Genomic DNA, 23603 nt, shown 5'->3' with positions numbered 1-23603 from the left:
GTAACTCCTATTTGACCCCTAGCCTGGAAACCTCTGTATGTTGCGGGTGCAGCCATAAAAAGCAAAAAAAAAAAAAAAAAAAAAAAAAAAAAGAAAGGAAAGAAAGAAAGAAAGTAAAAAAAGAAGAGGAGTTGTGAGAAGGGACATCTTTGTCTTTTTCTTGAATTACTGGAAAAGATTTGAGCTTCTCGCCAGTATGATGTTAGCTGTATGTTATTTGTAAAGCGTCTTTTATTAAGTTGTTACCATTTTAATGAAAAGGGTTTTTTTTTTTTTCTTTTTACAGCCACACCTGTGCTATATGGAAGTTCTCAGGCTAGGGGTCAAATTGGAGCTGCAGCTGCCAGCCACAGCCACAACCATAGCATCACTGGATCTGAGCTGCATCTGTGACCTGTGCCCTAGCTTGCAACAATGCCAGATCATTAATCCACTGAGTGAGGCCAGGGACTGAACCCTCATCCTCATGTGGGGTTCTTAACACACTGAGCCACAATGGAAACTCTGGCAAGATTTTTTTTTTATCATGAGTGCGTATTCATTTTTTAAAATGCTTTTTCTGCATCTGTTGATATGATCATGTGATTTTTTTCTTTTAAAAAAAAATTTTATTGTGATTGATTTACAATGTTCTGTCAATTTCTGTTGTACAGCAAAGTGACCCAGTCATGTATATATATATATTCTTTTTCTCACGTTATCCTCAATCATGTTCCATTACAAGTGATTAGGTATATAGTTCCTGTGCTGTACAGCAGGATCTTGTTGCCTGTCCACTCCAAATGCAAGAGTTTTCATCTACTAACCCCAGATTCCCAATCCATCCCACTCCCTCTTCCTCCCCCCTGGCACACATGAGTCTGTCCTACATGTCCATGATCTTTTCTGTTTTGTTGATAGATCATTTGTGCCATATTTTAGACTCCACATATAAATGATGTCATATGGTGTCTGTCTTTCTCTTTCTGACTTACTTCACTCAGTATGAGAGTCTCTAGTTCCATCCATGTTGCTGCAAATGGCATTATGTTGTTCTTTTTTATGGCCAAGTGGTATTCCATTGTATATAGGTACTACATCTTCCTAATCCACTCATCCATTGATGTGATCATGTGATTTTTCCTTTTAGTCTGGTGATGTTATTAAGTGGTTTTTTGAATGTTGAACCAGTCTCGTATATCTGGGATAAATCCCACTTTGTCTGGAAAAATTCCTTTGGGATTCAATTTGCTCATATTTTGTTGAGGATTTCTGCATCTATGTTCATGACAGATATTAATCCATACATTTTCTTTTAATGTGGGTCTGGTTTGGGTTTTGGGGCAATGCTGGCTTCACAGAATGAGTTAAGAAGTTTTTTTCTGCTTCTGTCCTCTTAAAGAGATTATAGAGAATTTATATAATTTTGTTTTTAAATGTTTTGTAGAATTCCAAAAAACTACTAGAACTCATCAATGAATTTAGAAAAGTTGCAGGATACAAAATTAACATACAGAAATCCATTGCATTTTTGTACACTAACAACAAACTATCAGAGAAATTAAGAATACAATTCCATTTACAATCACATCAAAAAGAACAAAATATCTAGGAATAAATCTAAGGGGATAAAAGAGGAGTTCCCTCTATGGTGCAATGAATTAAGGAGGTAAAAGACCTGTATTTGTCTATGTGTGTGTGTGTGTGTGTGTGTGTATACACATATGGATATATATATTACTTAGCCAGAAGTAATATATATAATATATAATATAGTAATGTATATTATATATATGTATAACAGCCATAAAAAATGAAATCTTGCCATTTGCAACTATATATAATATAGTAATATATATTATATATAACATAATATAGCAGTATATAATATATATAACATATTTAATATATGTACATATTACTTAGCCATAAAAAAGAATTAAATCTTGCCATTTGCAACAACATGGATGAACTTAGAGAATATTATGCTAAGTGAAATCAGACTAAAACATGTACTGTATGATTTCACTTACATGTGGAATCTAAAAAACAGAACAAATGAACAAACATAAAGCAGAAACAGAGTTATAAATACTGAGAAAAAACTGGCAGTTGCCAAAGGGGAGGGGTTGGGAGGAAGAGAGAAATAGGTAAGGGAGATAAAGAGGTACAATCCTCCAGTTGCAAAATAAATGAGTCGGAGGTATGAAATGAATGATGTGGGGAATATAGTCAGTCAGTAACTAGTATCTCTGTATGGTGAGATATCATAACTAGACTTTTGGTGAACATTTTAACATGTATAGAAATACTGAGTCACTATGTTGTGTAACAGGAACCAACATAGTGTTGGTCAAATATGTTTTAAAAACAAACTTGTAGAAAAAGAGATCAGATTTGTGGTTACCAGAGCTGGAGAGTAGTGGGTGGGAGAATTGGATGAAGGCAGTCCAAAGGTATAACTAACTTTCAGTTATAAGATAAATAAGTACTAGGGATTTAATGTACAACATGATAAATATAACTCTCAATGCTGTATGTTATATATGAAAGCTAAGAGAGTAGATCCTAAGAGTTGTTATCATAAGGAAAAATTTGTTTTCTATTCCTTTCATTTTGTATCTGTATGAGATGATGGATGCTCACTAAACTTATTGTGATCATTTCACAGCATATATAACCCAGATCATTATGCTGTATACCTTAAACTTCTACAGTGCTGTATGTCAATTATATCTCAATAAAACTGGAAGAATTTTTTTTTTTCTTTTTAGGGCCCCGCCTGCAGCATATGAAAGTTCCTGGGCTACGGGTCAAATTGGAGCTACAGCTGCAGCTGCTGGCCTGCACCACAGCCATAGCCACACCAGATCCAAGTCTGTGACCTACACCACAGCTCATGGCAACATCAGATCCTTAACCCACTGAGCAGAGCCAGGGATTGAACCCTTATCCTCATGAATACTAGACAGTTTCATTTCCGCTGAGCCACAATGGGAACTCCCCAGAAAAAAAAAATGTTTGATAAAATTAAGCAGTGCATCCATCTTGGGCCTGGTGCTTTCTATTTTGGAAGGTTATTAATTTTTGATTCAGGTTTTAAAATAGTTATAGATCTATACAGACTCTATTTCTTTTCATGTGTGTTTTGGCTGTTTGTGTCTTTCAAGGAATTCACTTTCTTAAATTTGTGGACATAGGGTTGATCATAGTATTTCTTTTAGTATTCCTTAGATTTTCATGGGGTCTATAGTGATGTCCCTTCTTTCACTTCTTTTTATAAAATTTTTAAAGATTTTTTTTGTCTTTTTAGGTCTATACCTGTGGCATATACAGGTTCCCAGGATAGGGGTTGAATCGGAGCTGTAACTGCCGGCCTACACCACAGCCACAGCAATGCCAGATCAGAGCTGCGTCTTCGACCTACACCACAGCTCACAGCAACACTGGATCCTTAACTCACTGATTGAGGTCAGGGGTCGAACCGGTGTCCTCATGGGTCAGATTCGTTTCCACTGAGCCATGATAGGAACTCCCCTTCTTTCATTTCTGATGTTAATAATTTTTGTCCTCAGTTTTTTTTCCTTAGCCTGCTTAATAGGCTAATTAACTTTATTAGTTATTTCAAATACCAGCTTTTTGTTTCATTTATTTTCTCTATTAATTTCCTGGTTTTTTAAATTTAATTTTATTGGGGTATAGTTGACTTAGCATATTGTATTAGTTTCAGGTATACAGCAGAGTGAATCAGTCATACATATAAATATATCCATTCTTTTTTCCCATAAAGGTTATTACAAACTATTGAGATTTTCCTGTGCCAGACAGTAGATTCTTGTTAAACATCTATTTTATGCAGTAGTGTGTATATGTTATTCCCGCCCTCCCAATTCTTCCCTCCCCCCATCGTTTTCACCTATGGTAACCATAAGATTGGTTTTGATGATTTCCTGTTTTTAATTTAATTGATCTCTACTCTAATTCTTCTTCTTTTTGATATAATTTTTTATTCTCATTCACATTATTTGTTTTTACTTTTTATATGAAATTAGAGGTTAGGAGCTCCTGTCGTGGCACAGTGGAAACAAATCCAACTAGGAACCATGAGGTTGCGGGTTCAATCCCTGAGCTCCCTGGCCTTGCTCAGTGGGTTAAGGGTCCAGCATTGCCGTGAGCTGTGATGTAGGTCACAGATGCAGCTCAGATCTGATGTTGCTGTGGTTGTGGTATAGGCTGGCAGCTATAGCTCCAGTTGGACCCGTAGCCTGGGAACCTCCATATGCCACAGTTGCGGCCCTAAAAATCAAAACATACAAATAAACAAACAATAAAATTAGAAATAACAGTCACAGTATTACATTCATTTTAGCTTTAAGGTCGAAAGAAGGAGCATGTTCTAGAAGGATGGAATGGGTAATCAGAATCTTAGTCCTAAATCTTATGGCATCCAAATTGAGTGAATGGTTCTGGAGCAGAACTTCTCAGAGAGGATGGAAGGTGTCAGAATCTCCTAAAGCGCTTTCCTCACATCTACATTCCTATCTCCACAATTCTAATAATCAAGGGAAAATGATGTTAGAGAAAAAGTAAGGTGAATCCAGAAGTGAGCTCTCAGGCACTGTCAAGAGAGAAATCTTATTAGTTATGTACTTCGTAAGTATCCTACAAAATTAAAACAAATCAGTAGTTCAGCAAAAATATGGTTCTTTCTAGACCTGAGATCTGAGGAAATTTTTTTTCATTTCTAGCTTTATTGAGATATAATTGACATACAACATTGTGTAAGCTTAAGGTGTACAATGTGTTGATTTAATGTGTTTGTTTTGATTTGACACATATATATTGCAAAATTAATACTATCAGAGCATTAGCTACTACTTTCATTTTCACATAATTACTATTTCTTTTTTATTGTGAGAACATTTTAAGATCTACTCTGTTAGCAACATTCAAGTACATAGTATAGTATTAACTAGCAATAATCATTATGCTGTACATTAGGTCACCAAAATGTATTCATCTTATACTGAAGTCTGCTCTAATTCTTATTATTTCTTCTGCTTACTTTGGATTTAATTTCCTCTGTTTTCTAGTTACTTAGGGTGGGGAGCTTACTTTATTGTTTTTAGATGTTTCCTCTTTTCTAATATTGAAAGCTATAAATTTCCTTCTGTGCACTGCTTTGCAGCATCCCACACATTTTGATAAGTTGTGTTTTCATTTTCATTTAAAGTATTTAAAAATTTCTATTGAGATTTCTCCTTTGACCCATTTGTTATTTATAGGAATGTTGTTTAATCTTTACACATTTTGTAATTTATCTTTCCATCAGTGATTTCTGTTTAAATTCCATTGTGATCTGATAGGAGATATGACATGATTTTTATAGTTTTAAATTTGTTGAAGTATGTTTTATGGCTCAGAATGTGGTCTATCTTGGTGGATGTTCCATATGAATTTGATAAGAATGGATCTAATAGCCTATACATTTCAATTATATCCAATTGATTGATGGTATTGTTGCATTCAACTGTGTTCTTACTGATTTTGAACCGGCGCTAACTGTCCATTTCTGAGAGGGGGATGTTGAAATCGTCAACAATGATAGTAGGTTCATCTCTTTCTCCTTGCTTTTCTATCAGTTTTTGCCTCACATAGTTTGTTGCTCTCTTGTTAGGCTCATGTATGTTAAAAATTGTTTTCCTGGATAATTGACCTCTTTATCATTGATGTAATTGTCCTTCTTTATCCCTGATAGTTTTCCTTACATTTAAGTGTGCTCTGTCTGAAACTAAGGTAGCTACTCTTGCTTTCTTGGGATAGTATTAGCATGGTATATTTTTCTCCATCCATTTACTTTTTTTCTAATAATCTAGTCATTATTCTTTATTCCAAATCTCTTATCAGTTTACATGTTCATGTTCTTCTAATTTATTTTGTTTATTACTCAAATGAATTTATAACATCTGAGGTTGTATAATGATCATAACAATCTGATTTCACAGGATTTCCATCCCACAGCCCAAGCACATCTCCCTACCCCCCAAACTGTCTCCTCCAGACACCATAAGTTTTTCAAGGTCTGGGAGTCAGCATCTGTTCTGCAAAGAAGTTCAGTCTGTCCTTTTTTCAGATTCCACATGTCAGTGAAAGCATTTGATGTTGGTGCCTCATTGTATGGCTGACTTCACCTAGCATGATAGTTTCTAGGTCCATCCGTGTTGCTAAGAATGCCGGTATTTCATTCTTTTTAATGGCTGAGTCATATTCCATTGTGTATATGTACCACCTCTTCTTGATCCACTCTGCTGTCGATGGACATTTAGGTTTTTTCCATGTCTTGGCTATTGCAAAGAGTGCTGCAATGAACATCGGAGTACATGTGTCTTTGCAAGTTATGGTTTTCTCTGGGTAGATGCCCAGGAGTGGGATTGCTGGGTCAAATAGGAGTTCTATGTTTAGTTTTCTGAGGCATCTCCATACTGTGTTTTTCCACAGTGGTTGCACCAATTTACAATCCCACCAACAGTGTGATAGGGTTCCTTTTTCTCCACACCCTCTCCAGCACTTCTTGTTTGTAGACTTTTGGATGATGGCCATTCTGGCTGGTGTAAGGTGGTACCTCATCGTGGTTTTGATTTGCATCTCTCTAATAATGAGTGATGTTGAACATCTTTACATGTGTTTTTTGGCCATCTGTACGTCTTCTTTGGAGAACTGTCTGTTTAGATCTTCTGCCCATGTTTTGATGGGGTTGTTTGTTTTTTTGGTATGGAGCTGTGGAAGGTGTTTATAAATTTTGGAGATTAATCCCTTGTCAGTGGATTCACTTGCAAAGATGTTCTCCCATTCTGTGGGTTGTCTTTTTGTGTTGTTTAGGGTTTCCTTTGCTGTGCAGAAACTTCAAAGTTTGAGTAGGTCCCATTTGTTTATTTTTGTTTTTATTGTCAATACTCTGAGAGGTGGATCTGAGAAGATGTTGCTGTGGTTTATGTCAGAGAGTGTTTGGCCTATGTTTTCCTCTAGGAGTTAGATAGTGTCTGGTCTTATATCTAAGTCTTTAATCCATTTGGAGTTTATTTTTGTGTATGGTGTTAGGGAGTGTTCTAATTTCCTTCTTTTCCATGTGGCTGTCCAGTTTTCCCAGCACCACTTATTGAACAAGCTGTCCTTTCTCCATTGTATATTCTTGCCTCCTTTGTCATAGATGAGTTGGCTGTAGGTATGTGGGTTGAATTCTGGGCTTTCTGTCCTGTTTCACTGATCCATATTTCTGTCTTTGTGCCAGTATCATGCGGTTTTGATGATTATTGCATTGTAGCATAGTCTGAAGTCCAGGAACCTGATTCCTCCAGCTCCATTTTTCTTTTTCAGCAGGATATCTTTGGCTGTTCTGGGTCATTGGTGCTTCCAAACAAACCTTAAAATATTTTGTTTGATTTCTGTGAAAAATGTCCTTGGTAATTTGGTAGGGATTGCATTGAATCTGTAGATTGCCTTAAGTAGTATAGTCATTTTGATAGTATTACTCTTCCAGTCCACGAGCATGGTGTGTCTTTCCATCTATTTGTGTCATCTTTGATTTCTTTCACCAGTGGCTTATAGTTTTCAGAGTACAGGTCTTTTGTCTCTTTAGGTAGGTTTACTCCAAGGTATTTTATTCTTTTGGATGTGATGGTAAATGGGATTGCTTCCTTAATTTCTCTTTCTGATCTTTCATTGTTGATGTATAGAAATGCCGTTGATTTCTGTGTATTAATTTTGTAACCTGCAACTTTGCCAAATTCGTGGATAAGCTCTAACAGTTTTCTGGTAGAGTCTTTAGGATTCTCTAGGTATAATATCATGTCATCTGCAAATAGTGATAGTTTTCCTTCTTCCTTTCCAATTTGGATTCCTTTTATCTCTTTTACTTCACTGACTGCCTTGGCTAGGACTTCCAAAACTATGTTGAAGAGTAGTGGTGAGAGCAGACATCCTTGTCTTGTTCCTGATCTCAGCGGGAATCCTTTCAGCTTTTCACCATTGAGAATGATGTTTGCTGTGGGTTTGTCGCATATGGCCTTTATGATGTTGAGGTAGGTTCCCTCTATGCCCACTTTCTGAAGGGTTTTGATCAGAAATGGGTGTTGGATTTTGTCAAAGGCTTTTTCTGCATCTATTGAGAGGATCATATGGATTTTATTCTTCAGTTTGTTAATGTGGTGTATCACACTGATGGATTTGTGGATATTGAAGAACCCTTGCCTCCCTGGGATAAATCCCACTCGATCATGATGTACAATCCTTTTAATGTATTGTTGGATGCGGTTTGCTAGTATTCTGTTGAGGATTTTTGCATTGATGTTCATCAGTGAGACTGGCCTGTAGTTTTCTTTTTTTGTGGAATCTTTGTCTGGTTTTGGTGTGAGGGTGATGGTGGCCTCATGGAATGAGTTTGGGAGTATCCCTTCCTCTGCAATTTTTTTGAAATAGTTTCAGAAGGAGAGGTGTTAGCTCTTCTCTAAATGTTTGATGGAATTTGGCTGTGAAGCCCTCTGGTCCTGGACTGTTGTTTGTTGGGCGTTTTTTAATCACAGTTTCATTTTCAGTTCTTGTGATGGGTCCGTTCATCTTTTCTATTTCATCTTGGTTTAGTCTTGGAAGATTGTACTTTTCTAAGAATTTGTCCATTTCTTCTAGGTTTTCCGTTTTATTGGCAGATAGTTGCATATAGTAGTCTCTTAGGATCCTTTGTATTTCTGTGATGTCCGTTGTTACTTCTCCTTGTTCATTTCTAATTTTATTGATTTGAGTCCTCTCTCTTTTTTGCTTGATAAGTCTGGCTAGGGGTTTAACAATTTTGTTGATCTTTTCAAAGAACCAGCTTTTTGTTTCAGTGATCTTTTCTGTGGTTTTCTTTGTTTCTATTTCATTGATTTCTGCTCTGGTCTTTATGATTTCTTTCCTTCTACTAACTTTAGGTCTTGTCTGTTCTTCTCTGTTGAGCTGCTTTAGATGTGAAGTTAGCGTGTTTCTTTGAGCTTTTTCTTGTTTCCTGAGGTGGGCTTGTATTGCTATAAACTTTCCTCTTAGAACGGCTTTTGCTGCATCCCGTAGGTTTTGGAGTGTTGTATCTTCGTTGTCATTTGCTTATAGGTATTTTTTAATTTCCTCTTTGATTTCTTCAGTGATCCATTGGTTTTTTTAGTAGCATGTTATTTCATCTTAACGTGTTTGTGTTTTTTGCAGTTTTTTTCTTGTTGATTTCCAGTTGTATAGCGTTGTGGTTGGAAAACATGCTTGATATGATTTTAACTTTCTTAAAGTTACCGAGGTTGGATTTGTAGCCCAGGATGTGATCAATCTTAGAGAATGTTCCATGTGCACTTGAGAAGAATGTGTACTCTGTTGCTTTTGGATGGACTGTCCTATAAATATCTATTAATCCATCTGGTCTAATGCTTCATTCAGGGCCTGTGTTTCCTTATTGATTTTCTGTCAGGATGATCTGTCCATTGCTGTAAGTGGGGTGTTAAAGTCCCTCACTATGATTGTGTTACTGTCAATTTGTCCTTTTAAGGTTGTTAGCAGTTACGTTATATATTGTGGTGAACCTATGTTGGGTGTGTAGATATTTAAAATTGTTATCTCTTCTTCTTGGATTGATCCTTTGATCATTATGTAATGTCCTTCTTTTTCCCTTAAAATATTCTTCATTTTAAAGTCTATTTTGTCTGATATGAGTATTGCTACTCCAGCTTTCTTTTGATTCCCGTTTGCATGAAATATTTTCTTCCATCCTCTCGCTTTCAATTTGTATGTGTCCCTAGAAGTGAAGTGGATTTCTTGAAGACAGCGTATGTATGGGTCTTGTTTTTGTATCCATTTAGCCAGTCTATGTCTTTTGGTTGGGGCGTTTAGTCCATTAACATTTAAGGTAATTATTGATATGCATGTTCTTATTGCTATTTTATTAATTGCTTTGGATTTGCTTTTGCTGCTCTTTTTTCTTTCCTTCTTCTCTTGTTCTTTTCTACCTAGAGAAGTTCCTTTAGTACTTGTTGTAAGACTTGTTTAGTATTGCTGAATTCTCTCAGCTTTTGCTTATCTGTGAAGGTTTTGATTTCTCCTTCATATCTGAATGAGAGTCTTGATGGGTAGAGTAATCTTGGTTGGAGCTTTTTTCCTTTCATCACGTTAAGTATGTCATGCCACTCCCTTCTGGCCTGCAGAGTTTCTGCTGAAAAATCTGCTGATAACCTTATTGGGGTTCCCTGTATGTTACTTGTTTCTTTTCCCTAGCTGCTTTTAAGATTTTCTCTTTGTCTTTAATTTTGGTGAGTTTGATTAATATGTGTCTCGGGGTGTTGGTCCTCCTTGGGTTTAATTCATATGGTACTTGTTGTGCTTCCTGGATTTGAGTGAGTGGTTCCTTCCCCATGTTAGGGAAGTTTTCAGCTATATTCTCTTGGAATATTTTTTTTCTGTCCCCTTCTCTCCCTCTTCTCCTTCTGGCACCCCTATAATACGGATGTTGGTGCGTTTCACGTTTTCCCAGAGTTCTCTGAGACTCTCTTCATTTGTTTTCAACCTTCTTTCTCTTTTCTGTTCAGCATCTGTAATTTCCACTAATCTGTCCTCCACCTCGCTTATTCGTTCTTCTGCCTCCTGTATTCTGCTGTTAGCTGCTTCTAGTGAATTTTTTATTTCCGTTATTGTATTTTGCATCTCTTCTTGTTTAAGTTTTATATCTTGTATCTCTTTGGTCAGTGTTTCCTGTAAGTTATCCATCTTTGCCTCCAGTTCATTTCCAATGTCTTGCAACATCTTTAGCATCAGCAATCTAAAATCTTTTTCCTGGATGCTGAAAATCTCCTCATCACTTAGCTTATGTTGTGGGATTTTTCCTTTCTCCCTCATTTGAGTTATAGTTCTCTGTCTTTTCATTTTTATAGGTTTTTGGTGTGGTGACCTTTTTACAGATAATAGAGTTGTAGCCTCTCTTACTTCTGGTGTCTGCCCCCCTTGTGGCTGAAGTCAGTATGGGGGCTTGCTGTAGGCTTCCTGATGGGAGGGGCTGGTGCCTGACCCCTGGTAGGTGGAGCCCGATTCTAATCCCTCTGGTGGGTGGTGCTTTGTTTGTGGATGGGATTAGAGGCAGCTGTGTGCCTGTGGGGTCTTTAAGTGGCCTGTTTCCTGAGGGGCGGGGTTGTGATCCCACCTGGGTTGTTGTTTGCCCTGGGGCTTCTCAGCACTGAGTGATGTGTGGGGCCGGATTTTCCCAAAATGGCCACCTCCAGAGGCCATTTATTTATTTATTTTATGGCTGCACTCATGGTACATGGAAGTTCCTGGGCCAGGGATTGAATTTGAGTTTTAGCTGTGACCTGTGCTGCAGCTGTGGCAATGTTGGATACTTTAACCCTGTGAGCTCGGGGCTAAAAATTGAACCTCCATGTCTGTAGTGACCTGAGGTGCTGTAGTCAGGTTGTTAACCCACTGCACCACAGTGGAAACTCCTCCATCCTTTACTTTTTTTTGTTCGTTTGTTTTTTCGGGCCGCACCCACGACATATGGAACTTCTCAGTGTAGGGGTCTAATCGGAGCTACAGCTGCCAGCCTACTCCACAGCCACAGCAATGCCACATCCAAGCTGTGTCTGTGACCCACACCACAGCTCATGGCAATTCTGGATCGTTATCCCACTGAGCAAGGCCAGGGCTTGAACCCATAACCTCATGGTTCCTAGTCGAATTTGTTTCCACTGTTCCATGACAGGAACTTCATCCATTTACTTTTAACCTCTATATGTCTTTATATTTAACGTTGGTTTCTTCTGGATGACAAATAGTTCAGGCATTTAAAAAAATCTATTCTGACAGTCTCTGTCTTTTAATTGGTACACTTAGACTGTTGAAATTCAAAATGATGATATAATTGGATTCATATCTACCATATTATATTGTTACTGTTTTTTATTTGTTCTTGTTCTTTTTTTCCTGTTATTGTGTTCCACTCTTTTCTGCCGTTTGTGGTTTTAGTTGAGTATTTTACATGATTCCATTTTCTCTCCTTTCTTAGTATATAGGTTATACTTTCATAACATTTTTTGGTAGCTCTTGTCCTAGAGTTTGCAACATACATCTACAACTAATCCATGTACACTTTCAAATAACAGTATACCACTTCATGAGTAGTGTAAGTACCTTATGATATCAAAATACCTCCCTCCCACCCCTTGTATCATTTCTGTCATTTATTTCACTTTATTCTAAGCATATATATATATGTATATGTATATACAGAAAATATATAAATATGCACAAATTATTGATCCCATTGTTGCTGTTATTGTTTTGTACAAGCTGTTATTTGTTGGATCAATTAATAGAAAGAAAAGTAAATTTTTATTTTACCTTCACTTATTCCTTCTTCAATGCTTGCTCTCGGAGTTCCCGTTGTGGCGCATTGGTTAACAAATCTCACTAGGAACCATTAGCTTGCAGGTTCGATCCCTGGCCTTGCTCAGTGGGTTAAGGATCCAGCGTTGCCATGAGCTGTGGTGTGGGTTGCAGATGTGGATCAGATCCCGTGTTGCTGTGGCTCCAGCATAGGCCAGTGGCTACAGCTCTGATTAGACCCCTAGCCTGGGAACCTCCATATGCTGTGGGAAGCAGCCCTAGAAAAGGCAAAAAGACAAAACAAAACAAAAAAATGCTGCACTCTATGTATGTCCAAGTTTCTTTTTCTTTCTTTCTCTCTCTCTCTATTTTTTTTTTTTTTTTGACTATGCCTGTAGCATGCAGAGGTTCCCAGGCCAGGGATCAAACCCGCACCACAGCAGTGGCCCAAGCCGGCAGTAACAATGCCGGATCCTCAGTCTGCTGAGCTACCAGGGAACTCCGTGTACATTCAAATTTCTGACGTATTATCATTTCTCTTCTCTCTAAAGAACTTCTTTTACCATTTCTTGGAAGGCTGGTCTGTTGGCAACAAATCACCTCGATACTTGTTGGAGAAAGTCTTTATTTCTCCTTTACTTGTGAGTAACATTTTCATAGGAAACAGAATTCTAAGTTGGTGCTTTTTTTCTATCAACACTTTAAATATTTCATTCCATTCTCTTCTTGCTTGTATGGCTTCTGAGAAGTTTAATATAATTCCTTGTACTTTTTTAGATAAGGTGTTTCCCCCCCCCCGGCCTTTTTTCAGAATTTTTTCTTTATCTTTGATTTTCTGTGATTTGAAATTTATGTGCCTAAGTGTAGTTTTTGGTATTTATCCTGCTTGGTGTTTTCTGAGCTTCTTGTGTCTGTGGTTTGGTATTGGACATTAATTTGGGGAAATCCTCAGACATTTTTATTCCAAATATGTCTTTTTTTTTTCCTTTTTTTTCCTTTTTTCTTCTGGTGTTCTCTTTACACTACATCAACCTTATGTAGTTATCTCACAGTACTTTGACATCCTATTCTTTTTTTAAAATTTTTGTTCTCTTTGCTTTTCTGTTTTCAAGGATTCTCTGTCTCATAGATTCTTTTCTCAGCCATGTCAGGTTTATTATAAAGTCCGTCAAAAACAGTCTTTTTAATTTTTTATCTCTAGCATTTCTTTCTTTCTTTTCTTTTTTTCTTTTTCTTTTTACTTTTTTGCTTTTTATGGCTGTGCCCGTGGCATATGGAGGTTCCCAGACTAGGGGTCGAATCAGAGCTGCAGCTGCTGGCCTACGCCACAGCCACAGTAACACCAGATCTGAGCCATGTCTGCAACCTGCACCATGGCTTGTGCAACACTGGACCCCTAACTCACTGAGCGAGGCCAGGGATGGAACCGGCATCCTCATGGATACTACTCAGATTCTTTTCTGTGAGCCATAATGGGAACTCCCTATCTCTAGCATTTCTTTTTGATTCTTTTGTAGGCTTTCCAGCTCTCTGCTTACATTATTCATCTGTCTACTTTATCCATTAGAGTCCATAGCATATGCTATTTTAAATTACTGGTCTGATAATTCCAACATCACTGCCATGTCTGGTTCTGATGCTTACTCTGTCTCTTCCAATTGTGTTTTTTGTCTTTTATATACCTTGTAATTTTTAGTTGGCAGCTGGATTTGACGTACTTGGTAAAAAAGAAGATACTGTAAATAAGACCTTTAGTAATGTGGTGGCTAGGTATAATGGGGAGGGAAAGTCCTGTCCTGTGATTAGCTTTCAGTCTTTTGGTAAGCCTATGCCTCTGAACTGTGAACTTCACATGTATTTCTCAGTTTTTTCTCCCCTCATAGGTGGTACAGAATGGCTAGAATACGCTAGGAATGAGTATTTCTCTTCGCCTGGTCTGTTAGGCCCTGAGAGTACCCCAGGAGGTTAGCTTCTGGCTCACTAGTTTCCCCCAAGGGCCGGCCCTGTTAAGAACAGATTGTTCTGGCCTATTTCAAAATGGTTCTTTTTTACCTTCTCCTGCCAAAGCCCAAGGGGATTTTTCTATAATATTTACTATGGGAATGTGGTCAAGCTCGTAGAAAGAAATCTGACAATATTGTGGATATCCCCTTATAACTGTGTCCTGCTGGAGATTTAACTCTCAGACTTGTCCACACTGAGCCTCCAGCAGCCTGTTAGTTACAGTTCTCAATTTCCTGCCCTAGCAGTGATTCCCTTGGCAGTTTTTACTTGTGAGTCTCTCCTGTGCTAAGCCACAACTCCTTGTATTTGCCTGTCTGTCACCCTAATCTTGAGTAATGATTTGCCCTGTGTCCAAGGAGAGTTGTTGATTTTTAAAAGTCTTTTCAGTTTTTTACTTGATAGGATGGAGTAGTGACTGCCAAGCTCCTTATATTTGGAACCAAAAAAATGAAGTGTGATTTGATTTTTTAGCTTGTTTTCCTTACCATCGCCCCTGGATAAGAGTAGCTTAGTTTTCAGTGTGTGCTCAGAGGTTATGCTTAAGCCCCTTGAGCCACTGAGGCTTAAGGCTCTTTGCTGATGAATCTTTGTATGCCTTGAGGAAGGCTTTCTAGCCCCACATTTCCCTCTGATTGTTCCTGAGTGGGTGTAGCCTAGAACATATGCATATCCTTATGTATCCCCATGAATGAGTAAGACCCTAGGATTGTTCTTGGCTATCTCTTTACCTGTTTTTTTCTGTTAAACTTCTGGCTGGTTGGCTATTTCACTTATTGCTACTATTATCTTGGAACTACCAGCCCCCTCTTAATTGTTCACCAGCAAGATCTCTGTTGTTGTTGACTCTGCCCTTAGGAACCTCTCCTTGCTCTGTTCTAAATAAAGTCAGTCCCCTTAAGTAGAAATGCTGAGCTATTTCTCTTTATTGTTTCTCCCCCTGGGCGGAAGCTCCCACACACTGCTGCAGTTTGAGGCAGGATCATGGCAGCTACTCTTGCATTGACACCCCTGTGATATGAATGGATGTCGGGGAAATGGTAGCCCCTAATTTTCTTAGCATGCCGTCCTAGCCTTCAGCCTCTGCCCAAAGAGCCAGCCTGGGTGAAGGTAGTCAGGGTCCCAATATTCTTGAGCTGTTAAACCTGGGGTAGAGCCCTTACCTTAAGAGTGAGAACTGAGTGGGGAAAGGAAGACCCAGTCCTCTCCTTGTGCTTGCCCATAAAAGCACTCCTGTAACATCGACCTGGGGAAGATAAGATAGGCTGGCAGCCTACCACTTCCAAGGTGCAAACATAGCTTGGGAGTCTCGGACCTGGAGGGAGAGGAAATTCCTACTTTCTTTTTGTTTTAAAATTGAAATATAATCGATCTTCAACATTATATCAGTTTCAAGTGTACAACATAGTGATTCAATATTTTCGCACATCACAAAATTATCACCATGCTAAGTCTAGTTACCATCTGTTATCATACAAAGTTATTACAATATTATTGACTATATTTCCTAATGCTGTGTATCCCATCTCTGTGACTATTTTAAAACTAGAAGTTTGTACCTTTTGATCCCCGTCACCTATTTCACTCATCTCTCTACCTCACTCCCGAATTACCACTTTCTTATCAGCACTCATCTGGAGTACCTTCTATCCAACGGAGCTGGTGTGAATAGGAGCAGGTCATGGTTCAGATGCCACAAACTCACTGTTCTTACTCAGGTTTGGTTGATTTTTTTTTAATAAATATTTTTCCATTTTCTATATGTCCTTAGGACAGTTTCTGGAGACCTTAAATGATTGTTTGTTTTAATGATTTTCCCAGGCAAATGATTACTTCACTGGGGAGAGAGGGTCCAAGAGCTTATTAATACCACCATTGTGGAAGTTCCATTTTCATTGTTTATTTTAAAAACTGGAAGTAGTATCATATATTTGTGTTTCTCTATCTGACATTTCACTTAGTATGATAACCTCTAGGTTCATCCATGTGCTGCAAATGACCTTATTTCATTCTTTTTATGGCTGAGTAATATTCCATTGTATATGTGTACCACATCATCTTTATCCGTTCATCTGTTGATGCACATTTAGAATGCTTCCATGTCTTGGCTATTGTAAATAGTGCTGCAGTGAACATTGGGGTGCGTGTATCTTTTGAATTATGGTTTTCTTTGGATATATGCCCAAGAGTGGGATTGCTGGGTCATATGGCAGTTCTATATTTAGATTTTTAAGGAATCTCCATACTCTCCTCCATAGTGGTCATACCCATTTACATTTCTACCAATAGTGTGGTTCCCTTTCTCCATACTCTCTCCAGATATGTGGAACCTAATTTTAAAGATGATTAAAAAAAGAGCTTATTTACAAAACAGAAACAAACTCACAGATTTTTGAAATCAAATTTAGGGTTCCTAAAAGGGTAACTGTAGAGGGGAGGGATAAATTGGGAGGATGTGACTGACATACACACACTACTATATATAGAATAGATAACTAACATGGACCTACTGTATAGTGCAGGAAGGTCTACTCAATGTTCTATAATACCTATCTGTATGGAAAAAAAAGAATGGATATATGTATATGTATAACTGATTCACTTAATATAGGCCAGCATTATATCTTTGTTAAAAAGCTGAAAACTCAGTTTGGTAGTTCTGGGTCTTTTTAGAAGGAATATTTCAAAGTAATGTCTTCAATTTAGTCCAGATCACCAAAATTTTATTGACATCCTCCTTTGGAATACCAATTTTATGGTGAGTGATCTTTGTTTTGCTTTATAAGTTTTAGGTTTTGAAACCCTGAGGCTCATATTAATACATTATTTGTGGTTATCAGAATGTCCCATAGATTATATGGTATGGTAATTAAAGCAGGGAACTGAAAGTCAGATTTCTTTTCTCCTCAAGCCCTTGCTCTCATTTTCAGTACCAATCTAGGAAATATTAGAAATCACTTAACTGCTAAATTGGTTCATTCATCTGCAAAATGGAACTAATATTGTGTGTCACAAGGGTGTTGTGAAGCTTAATAAATATTGCTGAAGCATTTGTTCCCATGAAAACTCCTGTTTTTTTTATTTTAAAATCATATTTATCTTTCTTACACTTTAAAATGTGCCCACTAAGGACTTGTACACACATATAAAATAGTAGTTCCTGGCTTGGCTCAGCGGAAACTGATCTGACTAGGAACCATGAGGCTGAGGGTTTGATCCCTGGCCTCGCTTAGTGGGTTAAGGATCTGGTGTTGCTCTGCCGGTAGTGTAGGCTGGTGGCTACAACTCCTATTCAACCCCTAGCCTGAGAACCTCCATGTGCCATGCGTGTGGCCCTAAAAAGAAAAAAAAAAGTTTAATACAGTTTAGTATATATATATATATATATATATCCAAATGGAAATGAGCAATAATATAATCATAGTGTTGATTTTTTGGATATATCCTAAAGAAATTGTGTTTTTTCTGAAGCTAGAAAATATTGCTTTACTTTCATTACAGTTTACAATTGATTTTTACGTATTAATTGGCTAATAATCTGTGGTAGTGCAAAATAGAAAAGATTCCATTAAGTATAATCATACCATGTGTTCTTATTAATGTGTAATCTTGAAAAAATATGTATAATTTGTAATGAATATATGTGTACATATATGTATTTTTTTTCTTTTTTAATGATAGCCAAAGCTATGATATTGGGAAGATGGATAAGAATTCTGTTGAGCCAGAAATGCTGGTAAGGATCATGTTAAATATTGCAGAAGTAGGTTGAAGAAATACAGTTTATGTTATTGTAATAAAATTATAATAGGCTATTCCTCAATTTGTGAGTAGATTATCCACATAATTTAATGTCTCATTGTGTTAGTTTCTATAAAATTGATATATAATCTACCCTCTGGGTCACTTCCTGTATCTACGAGTTAAAACATGTAAAGTACTTAGGACAATGTTTGGCTATATAAGTTTTAGCTTTTATTGTTGCATGTTCAAAAATTCTAGGTTTCCCCTAACCATCCAGATAGAACATACTTGGTACGGAAGTTAATTTTAATATTTAATAAAATAAAATGTGATTATGTAAATAAAACTTATATAAAACTAATTTAATACCTGCCATAGCAAAATTGAAGTTATTTTTTACTGTCCATCTCTACTTTTTACCATTATCATGGTATATCAATCAAAATGTAACTGAGGAGTTCCCATTGTGGCCCAGCAGTATCAAACCCAACTAGTATCCATGAGAATGTGGACTCAATCCCTGGCCTCACTCGGTGGAGAATCTGGCGTTGCTGCAGTATAGGTCGCAGACGCAGCTCGGATCTGGTGTGACTGTGGTTGTGGCGTAGGCTGACAGCTATAGCCCCGATTCGACCCCTAACCTGGGAACTTCCATATGCCATGGGTGTGGCCCTAAAAAGACCAAAAAATGTAACAAATATGTGTATAATATCTAGCAATATCTATGTATCTAGCAAGGTGGTGGGTAAGGAATTAAAGGGGAGTGTAAAAACTGGCCTTTACCCTTAAAAAGCTTATTTTTAAAGGATAAAACGAATACAAGTGAATACAATGAAATATTATTCAGCTGTGAAAAGGAGGGAAATTCTGACACATGCTACAATATAGATAAATCTTGAGGACATTATGCTACGTGAAGTAAGTCATTCACAAAAACACAAATAGTGTAGATTTATTTCAGTCAGGTAGTCAAATTCATAGAGACAGAAAGTGGAATGGTGGTTGTAGAGGTTTGGAGGGAAGAGAACATGGGGAGGTATTGTTTAATGGGTATAGAGTTTTTGTGAGATTAAAAGAGTCCTGGAGATGTGTGGTGGTGATGGTTGTACAACAATGTGAATATACATAATGCTACTGAACCATAAACTTAAAAATGATTAAAATGGTCAATTTTATGTTATGTGTATTTTATCACAATTTAAAATAATAAAAATTAATAAAAATATACCATGATAGTGTCACATAATAGAATATTATATACCATGAGAATAAATAAATGACAATAATTATAACAGTATAAATATTCCCATAAAATACAAAATAGTACATACTGTATGACTCCGTATATGTAAATTCCAAAAGCAGGTAAAACTAATACATAGTGTTGGAAGTCAGCTAATTGGTTACTCTTGTTTAGAATAGTGTTTGAAAAGAGGCGTGATATGAGACTGATGTTAAAGTTCTGTTTCTTGATTTCTGTGTTGTGAACATATGTGTGTTCACTTTGTGAAAATGCAGAGTTGTACCAATGAGATTTTTGAATTTTTTGTATATATTTTATACTTCGATTAAAATTTCAAAAATAGATTAAAAAACCTTCTAGGACAAATGAAACAAAAAAAGTGATAAACTGTGTGGTACTAACCTGAAGTACATGGAAGGGCCTGCAGAAAAGGGGAATATTAATTTTGACTAGAGTAAGTCAAGAAGCCTTCTGGTAGGAGATAAGCTTTGAAAAGCAGGTGGAGTTCATACAGTTTAAAGGGAGAGAGAAGGGGCCACAAGGCAAGGGATCTAGATAAAATGTCTAGAGGAGAAAGTGAAGGTGGAAGATAGGACTTAAGCATGATGGAGATCTAATATTCATATTACATGTATGGAGAAGATAGATTATGAAATAGTTTTTCTTTCATGCTAGCAGTACTTTATTACAGTATAACACACACACGTGTGCACACGCACACACACTAAATTGCACAAATCTTAAAAGAACAGCCTGATGAATTTCAGTTTATCTGTATAGTCTTGTAACTACTACACAGATCAAGATACAGAAATTTTCATTACCCTCAAAAGTTACCTTGGCCCCTTTCCAGTTAATAGCCATTCATGCCCACATCATAAAACCACTATTCTGCCTTTTATTGCTATAGATTATTTTCAGCTTTTCTTGAACTTTATATAAATGAAATCATACAGTATGTACTGTTTTATGTTTGGCTTCTTTTGCTTAACATAATAGTTTTGCGATTCATCCATTTTGTTATATCTTTCTGATTATTTGACCCTTTCGCTATTATGAAATAGCTATCTTCTTGGAGATGCCGTATTTACTCCATCAGAGTCCTCTAGGGGAGTTTATAAGTTGAAAGTTGCTCCACAATAATAATAATGATATTAAGTACATTATATCCATCTTAGTTTTAAAATTAAAAAACTCAAAGGCATGATACCCTAAATGTTATTTCACTAAGATTGATAGGGCCCTATCAATTCTTTAAAAAAGAATTATATTAACACAATTATGTTAAATTTAAATAACATATTACTATAAAATTCTCAGATGGTTATTTGGTGTGAGTAACATAATGATGAGACACATCCCCAGACTGTGGTTGCTTAAGGAAGTGCTATTTCATACTGATAACTTATGTTTGAGAAATACCTGTCATGGTGTACATGCTAGTCAGCTGTTGTATTGCAATTTAACCTTCATCTGTGTGTGGTTTTTTTTTTTCTATTTTTAATTATAGGCTAAAGTTCTGCGGTTACTAGCCACTGCTTATTTGGATTGGGACGACAGAGCATATTATGATAAGGCGCTCCATGCTATAAACCTAGCAAACAAGGTATAAGAGGTTTTTACTTTTGAATACTAGCTTAATGAAAATTGAAAGGTTTGATTCACATTTTGAAATGCAGTTTAGACATTTGCTCCAGTATTCCTGTTTTTTTGGTTAATTAATTTTTTTTGGCTGCACCCATGACATGTGGAAGTTCCTGGGCCAGAGATCAAACCTGCGCCATAGCAGTGACCCAAGCCACTGCAGTGACAATGCTGAATCCTTAACCCACTGCACCACAAGGGAACTCCTCTGTTTTTTTTTTATACAAGTGATTGCAGCACAGAAAGGAAAAATAAAATATACCTTTGTTTGTTCATTTGTTTTTTTGGCCATACCTATGGCATGTGAAGTTCCTGGGCCAGAGATCAAACCTGAGCCACAGCAGTGACGTCACAGAATCCTTAAACACTAGGCCACCAGGTAACTCCAAAGTATACCTTATACCTTTTTTTTTTTTTTTGTCTTTTGTTGTTGTTGTTGTTGCTATTTCTTGGGCCGCTCCCGCGGCATATGGAGGTTCCCAGGCTAGGGGTTGAATCGGAGCTGTAGCCACCGGCCTACGCCAGAGCCACAGCAACGCAGGATCCGAGCCGCGTCTGCAACCTACACCACAGCTCACGGCAACGCCGGATCGTTAACCCACTGAGCAAGGGCAGGGACTGAACCCGCAACCTCATGGTTCCTAGTCGGATTCGTTAACCACTGCGCCACGACGGGAACTCCCCCTTATACCTTTTTGACAACAGATTTGTGTGTGTCTGTGTGCTTTAAAAGGTTTATTTTTGGGGGAGTTCCATTGTGGCTCAGCGAGTTAAGAATACAGCTAGTATTCATGAAGATATGGGTGCAATCCCTGGCCTCACTCACTGGGTTAAAAATCTGGTGTTGCTGCAAGCTGCAGCATAGTTTGCAGATGTGGCTAGGATATGGTGTTGCTGTGGTTGTGGTGTAGGCCAGTGGCTGCAGCTCCAATTCGACCCCTAGCCTGGGAACTTCCATATGCTGTGGGTGAGGCCCTAAAAAAAAAAAGAAAAAGAAAATTAAAGCTTTATTTTTGAAGTATAGTTGATTTATAATGTTGTGATAATTTCTGCTATACAACAAAGTAATTCCATTATACATGTATACACAGGAATTCACTTTCAAATTCTTTTCTGACATAGATTGTCACAGAAAAAGGAGTTCTCTGTACTAAACAAAAGGTCACCATTGCCCAATCATTCCATATACCTCAGTGTTCATAGGACAATCCCAAAACCCTAGTGCCCCCCCGCCAATATCCTCTTTGGTAACATTAAGTTTTTCAAAGACTGTGAGTTTGTTTTTGTCCTGCAAATAAGTTCATTTGTATCCTTTTTTTAAGATCCATATATGAGTGATATCATATGATGTTTGTCTTTCACTATCTAACTTCACTTAGTATGATAATCTCTAGGTACATCCATGTTGCTGCTAATAGCATTATTTCATTCTTTTTAATGGCTGAGTAATATTCCATTGCATACATATACCACATCTTCTTTATGCATTCCTCTGTCAATGAACATTTAGTTTGCTTCCATGTCTTGGCTATTGTAATTAGTGCTGCAGTGAACATTGGGATGCATGTATGTTTTTGAATTATGGTTTTCTCTGGATAGATGCCCAGGAGTGGGATTGCTGGATCATATGGTAGTTCTATTTTTAGTTTTTTGAAGAAACTCCATACAGTTTTCCATAGTGGTTGTACCAATTTATATTCTCACCAACAGGGTAAGAGAGTTCTCTTTTCTCTGCACCTTCTCCAGCATTTATTGTTTGTAGACTTTTTTGATGATGGCCATTCTGGCTGGTGTAAGGTAGCATGTCATAGTAGCTTTGGTTTGCATTTCTCTAATAATTAGCCATGTGGAGCTTCTTTTCATGTGTCTTTTGACCATATTCTTCTTTGGAAAATGTCTACTTAGATCTTCTGCCCATTTTTTGAGTGGGTTGTTGGATTTTTTGATATTGAGCTGCATGAGTTGTTTGTATATTTTGGAGATTAATCCTTTGTCAGTTGCTTCATTTGCAAATGTTCTCCCATTCTGTGTATTGCCTTTTCATTTTCTTTTTGGTTTCCTTTGCTGTGCAAAAACTTTTAAGTTTAATTAGGTCCCATTTTTTAATTTTTGTTTTTATTTTCATTATTCTCAGCAGTTGATCTGAAAAGATATTACTGCGATTTATGTCAGAGAGTGTTCTGCCTGTGTTTTCCTTTAACAGTTTTATAGTATCAGTATTATATTTAGGTCTTAATCCATTTTGAGTCTATTTTTGTATATTGTGTTAGAGAATGTTCTAATTTCATTGATTTTCATGCCACTGTCCAATTTTCCAGTACCACTTGCTGAAGAGACTGTCTTTTCTCCATTGTATGTTCTTTCCTCCTTTGTCATAGATTAGTTGACCATAGGAGTGTAGGTTTATTTCTGGGCTTTCTATCCTGTTCCATTGATCTATATTTCTGTTTTTGTTCCAGTACCATACTGTTTTGATGACTATAGTTTTGTAGTTAATCTGAAGTCAGGGAGCCTGATTCCTCTAGTTTCATTTTTCTTTCTCAGGATTACTTTGGCTATGCAGCATCTTTTATGCTTTCATAAAAATTAAAAAAAAATGTTTGTTCTA

The 23603-nt window shown here is 37.1% G+C and overlaps 1 protein-coding gene across 1 annotated transcript in view; it reads left to right on the top strand.

Annotated features, from left to right (window-relative positions):
* TEX11 (testis expressed 11) overlaps window positions 1-23603 on the top strand; it is a 381172-nt gene that overhangs the window by 113344 nt on the left and 244225 nt on the right. The window contains exons 9-10 of the mRNA XM_003484125.4: window positions 18046-18100; window positions 20862-20957. Of these exons, the coding sequence (XP_003484173.3) occupies window positions 18046-18100; window positions 20862-20957 (151 nt within the window). The remainder of the gene's footprint in view (window positions 1-18045; window positions 18101-20861; window positions 20958-23603) is intronic.

Source organism: Sus scrofa, chromosome X (genome assembly GCF_000003025.6).
Source record: "Sus scrofa isolate TJ Tabasco breed Duroc chromosome X, Sscrofa11.1, whole genome shotgun sequence".
Taxonomy (NCBI): domain Eukaryota; kingdom Metazoa; phylum Chordata; class Mammalia; order Artiodactyla; family Suidae; genus Sus; species Sus scrofa.
This window is presented reverse-complemented; position numbering and strand designations above follow the sequence as displayed.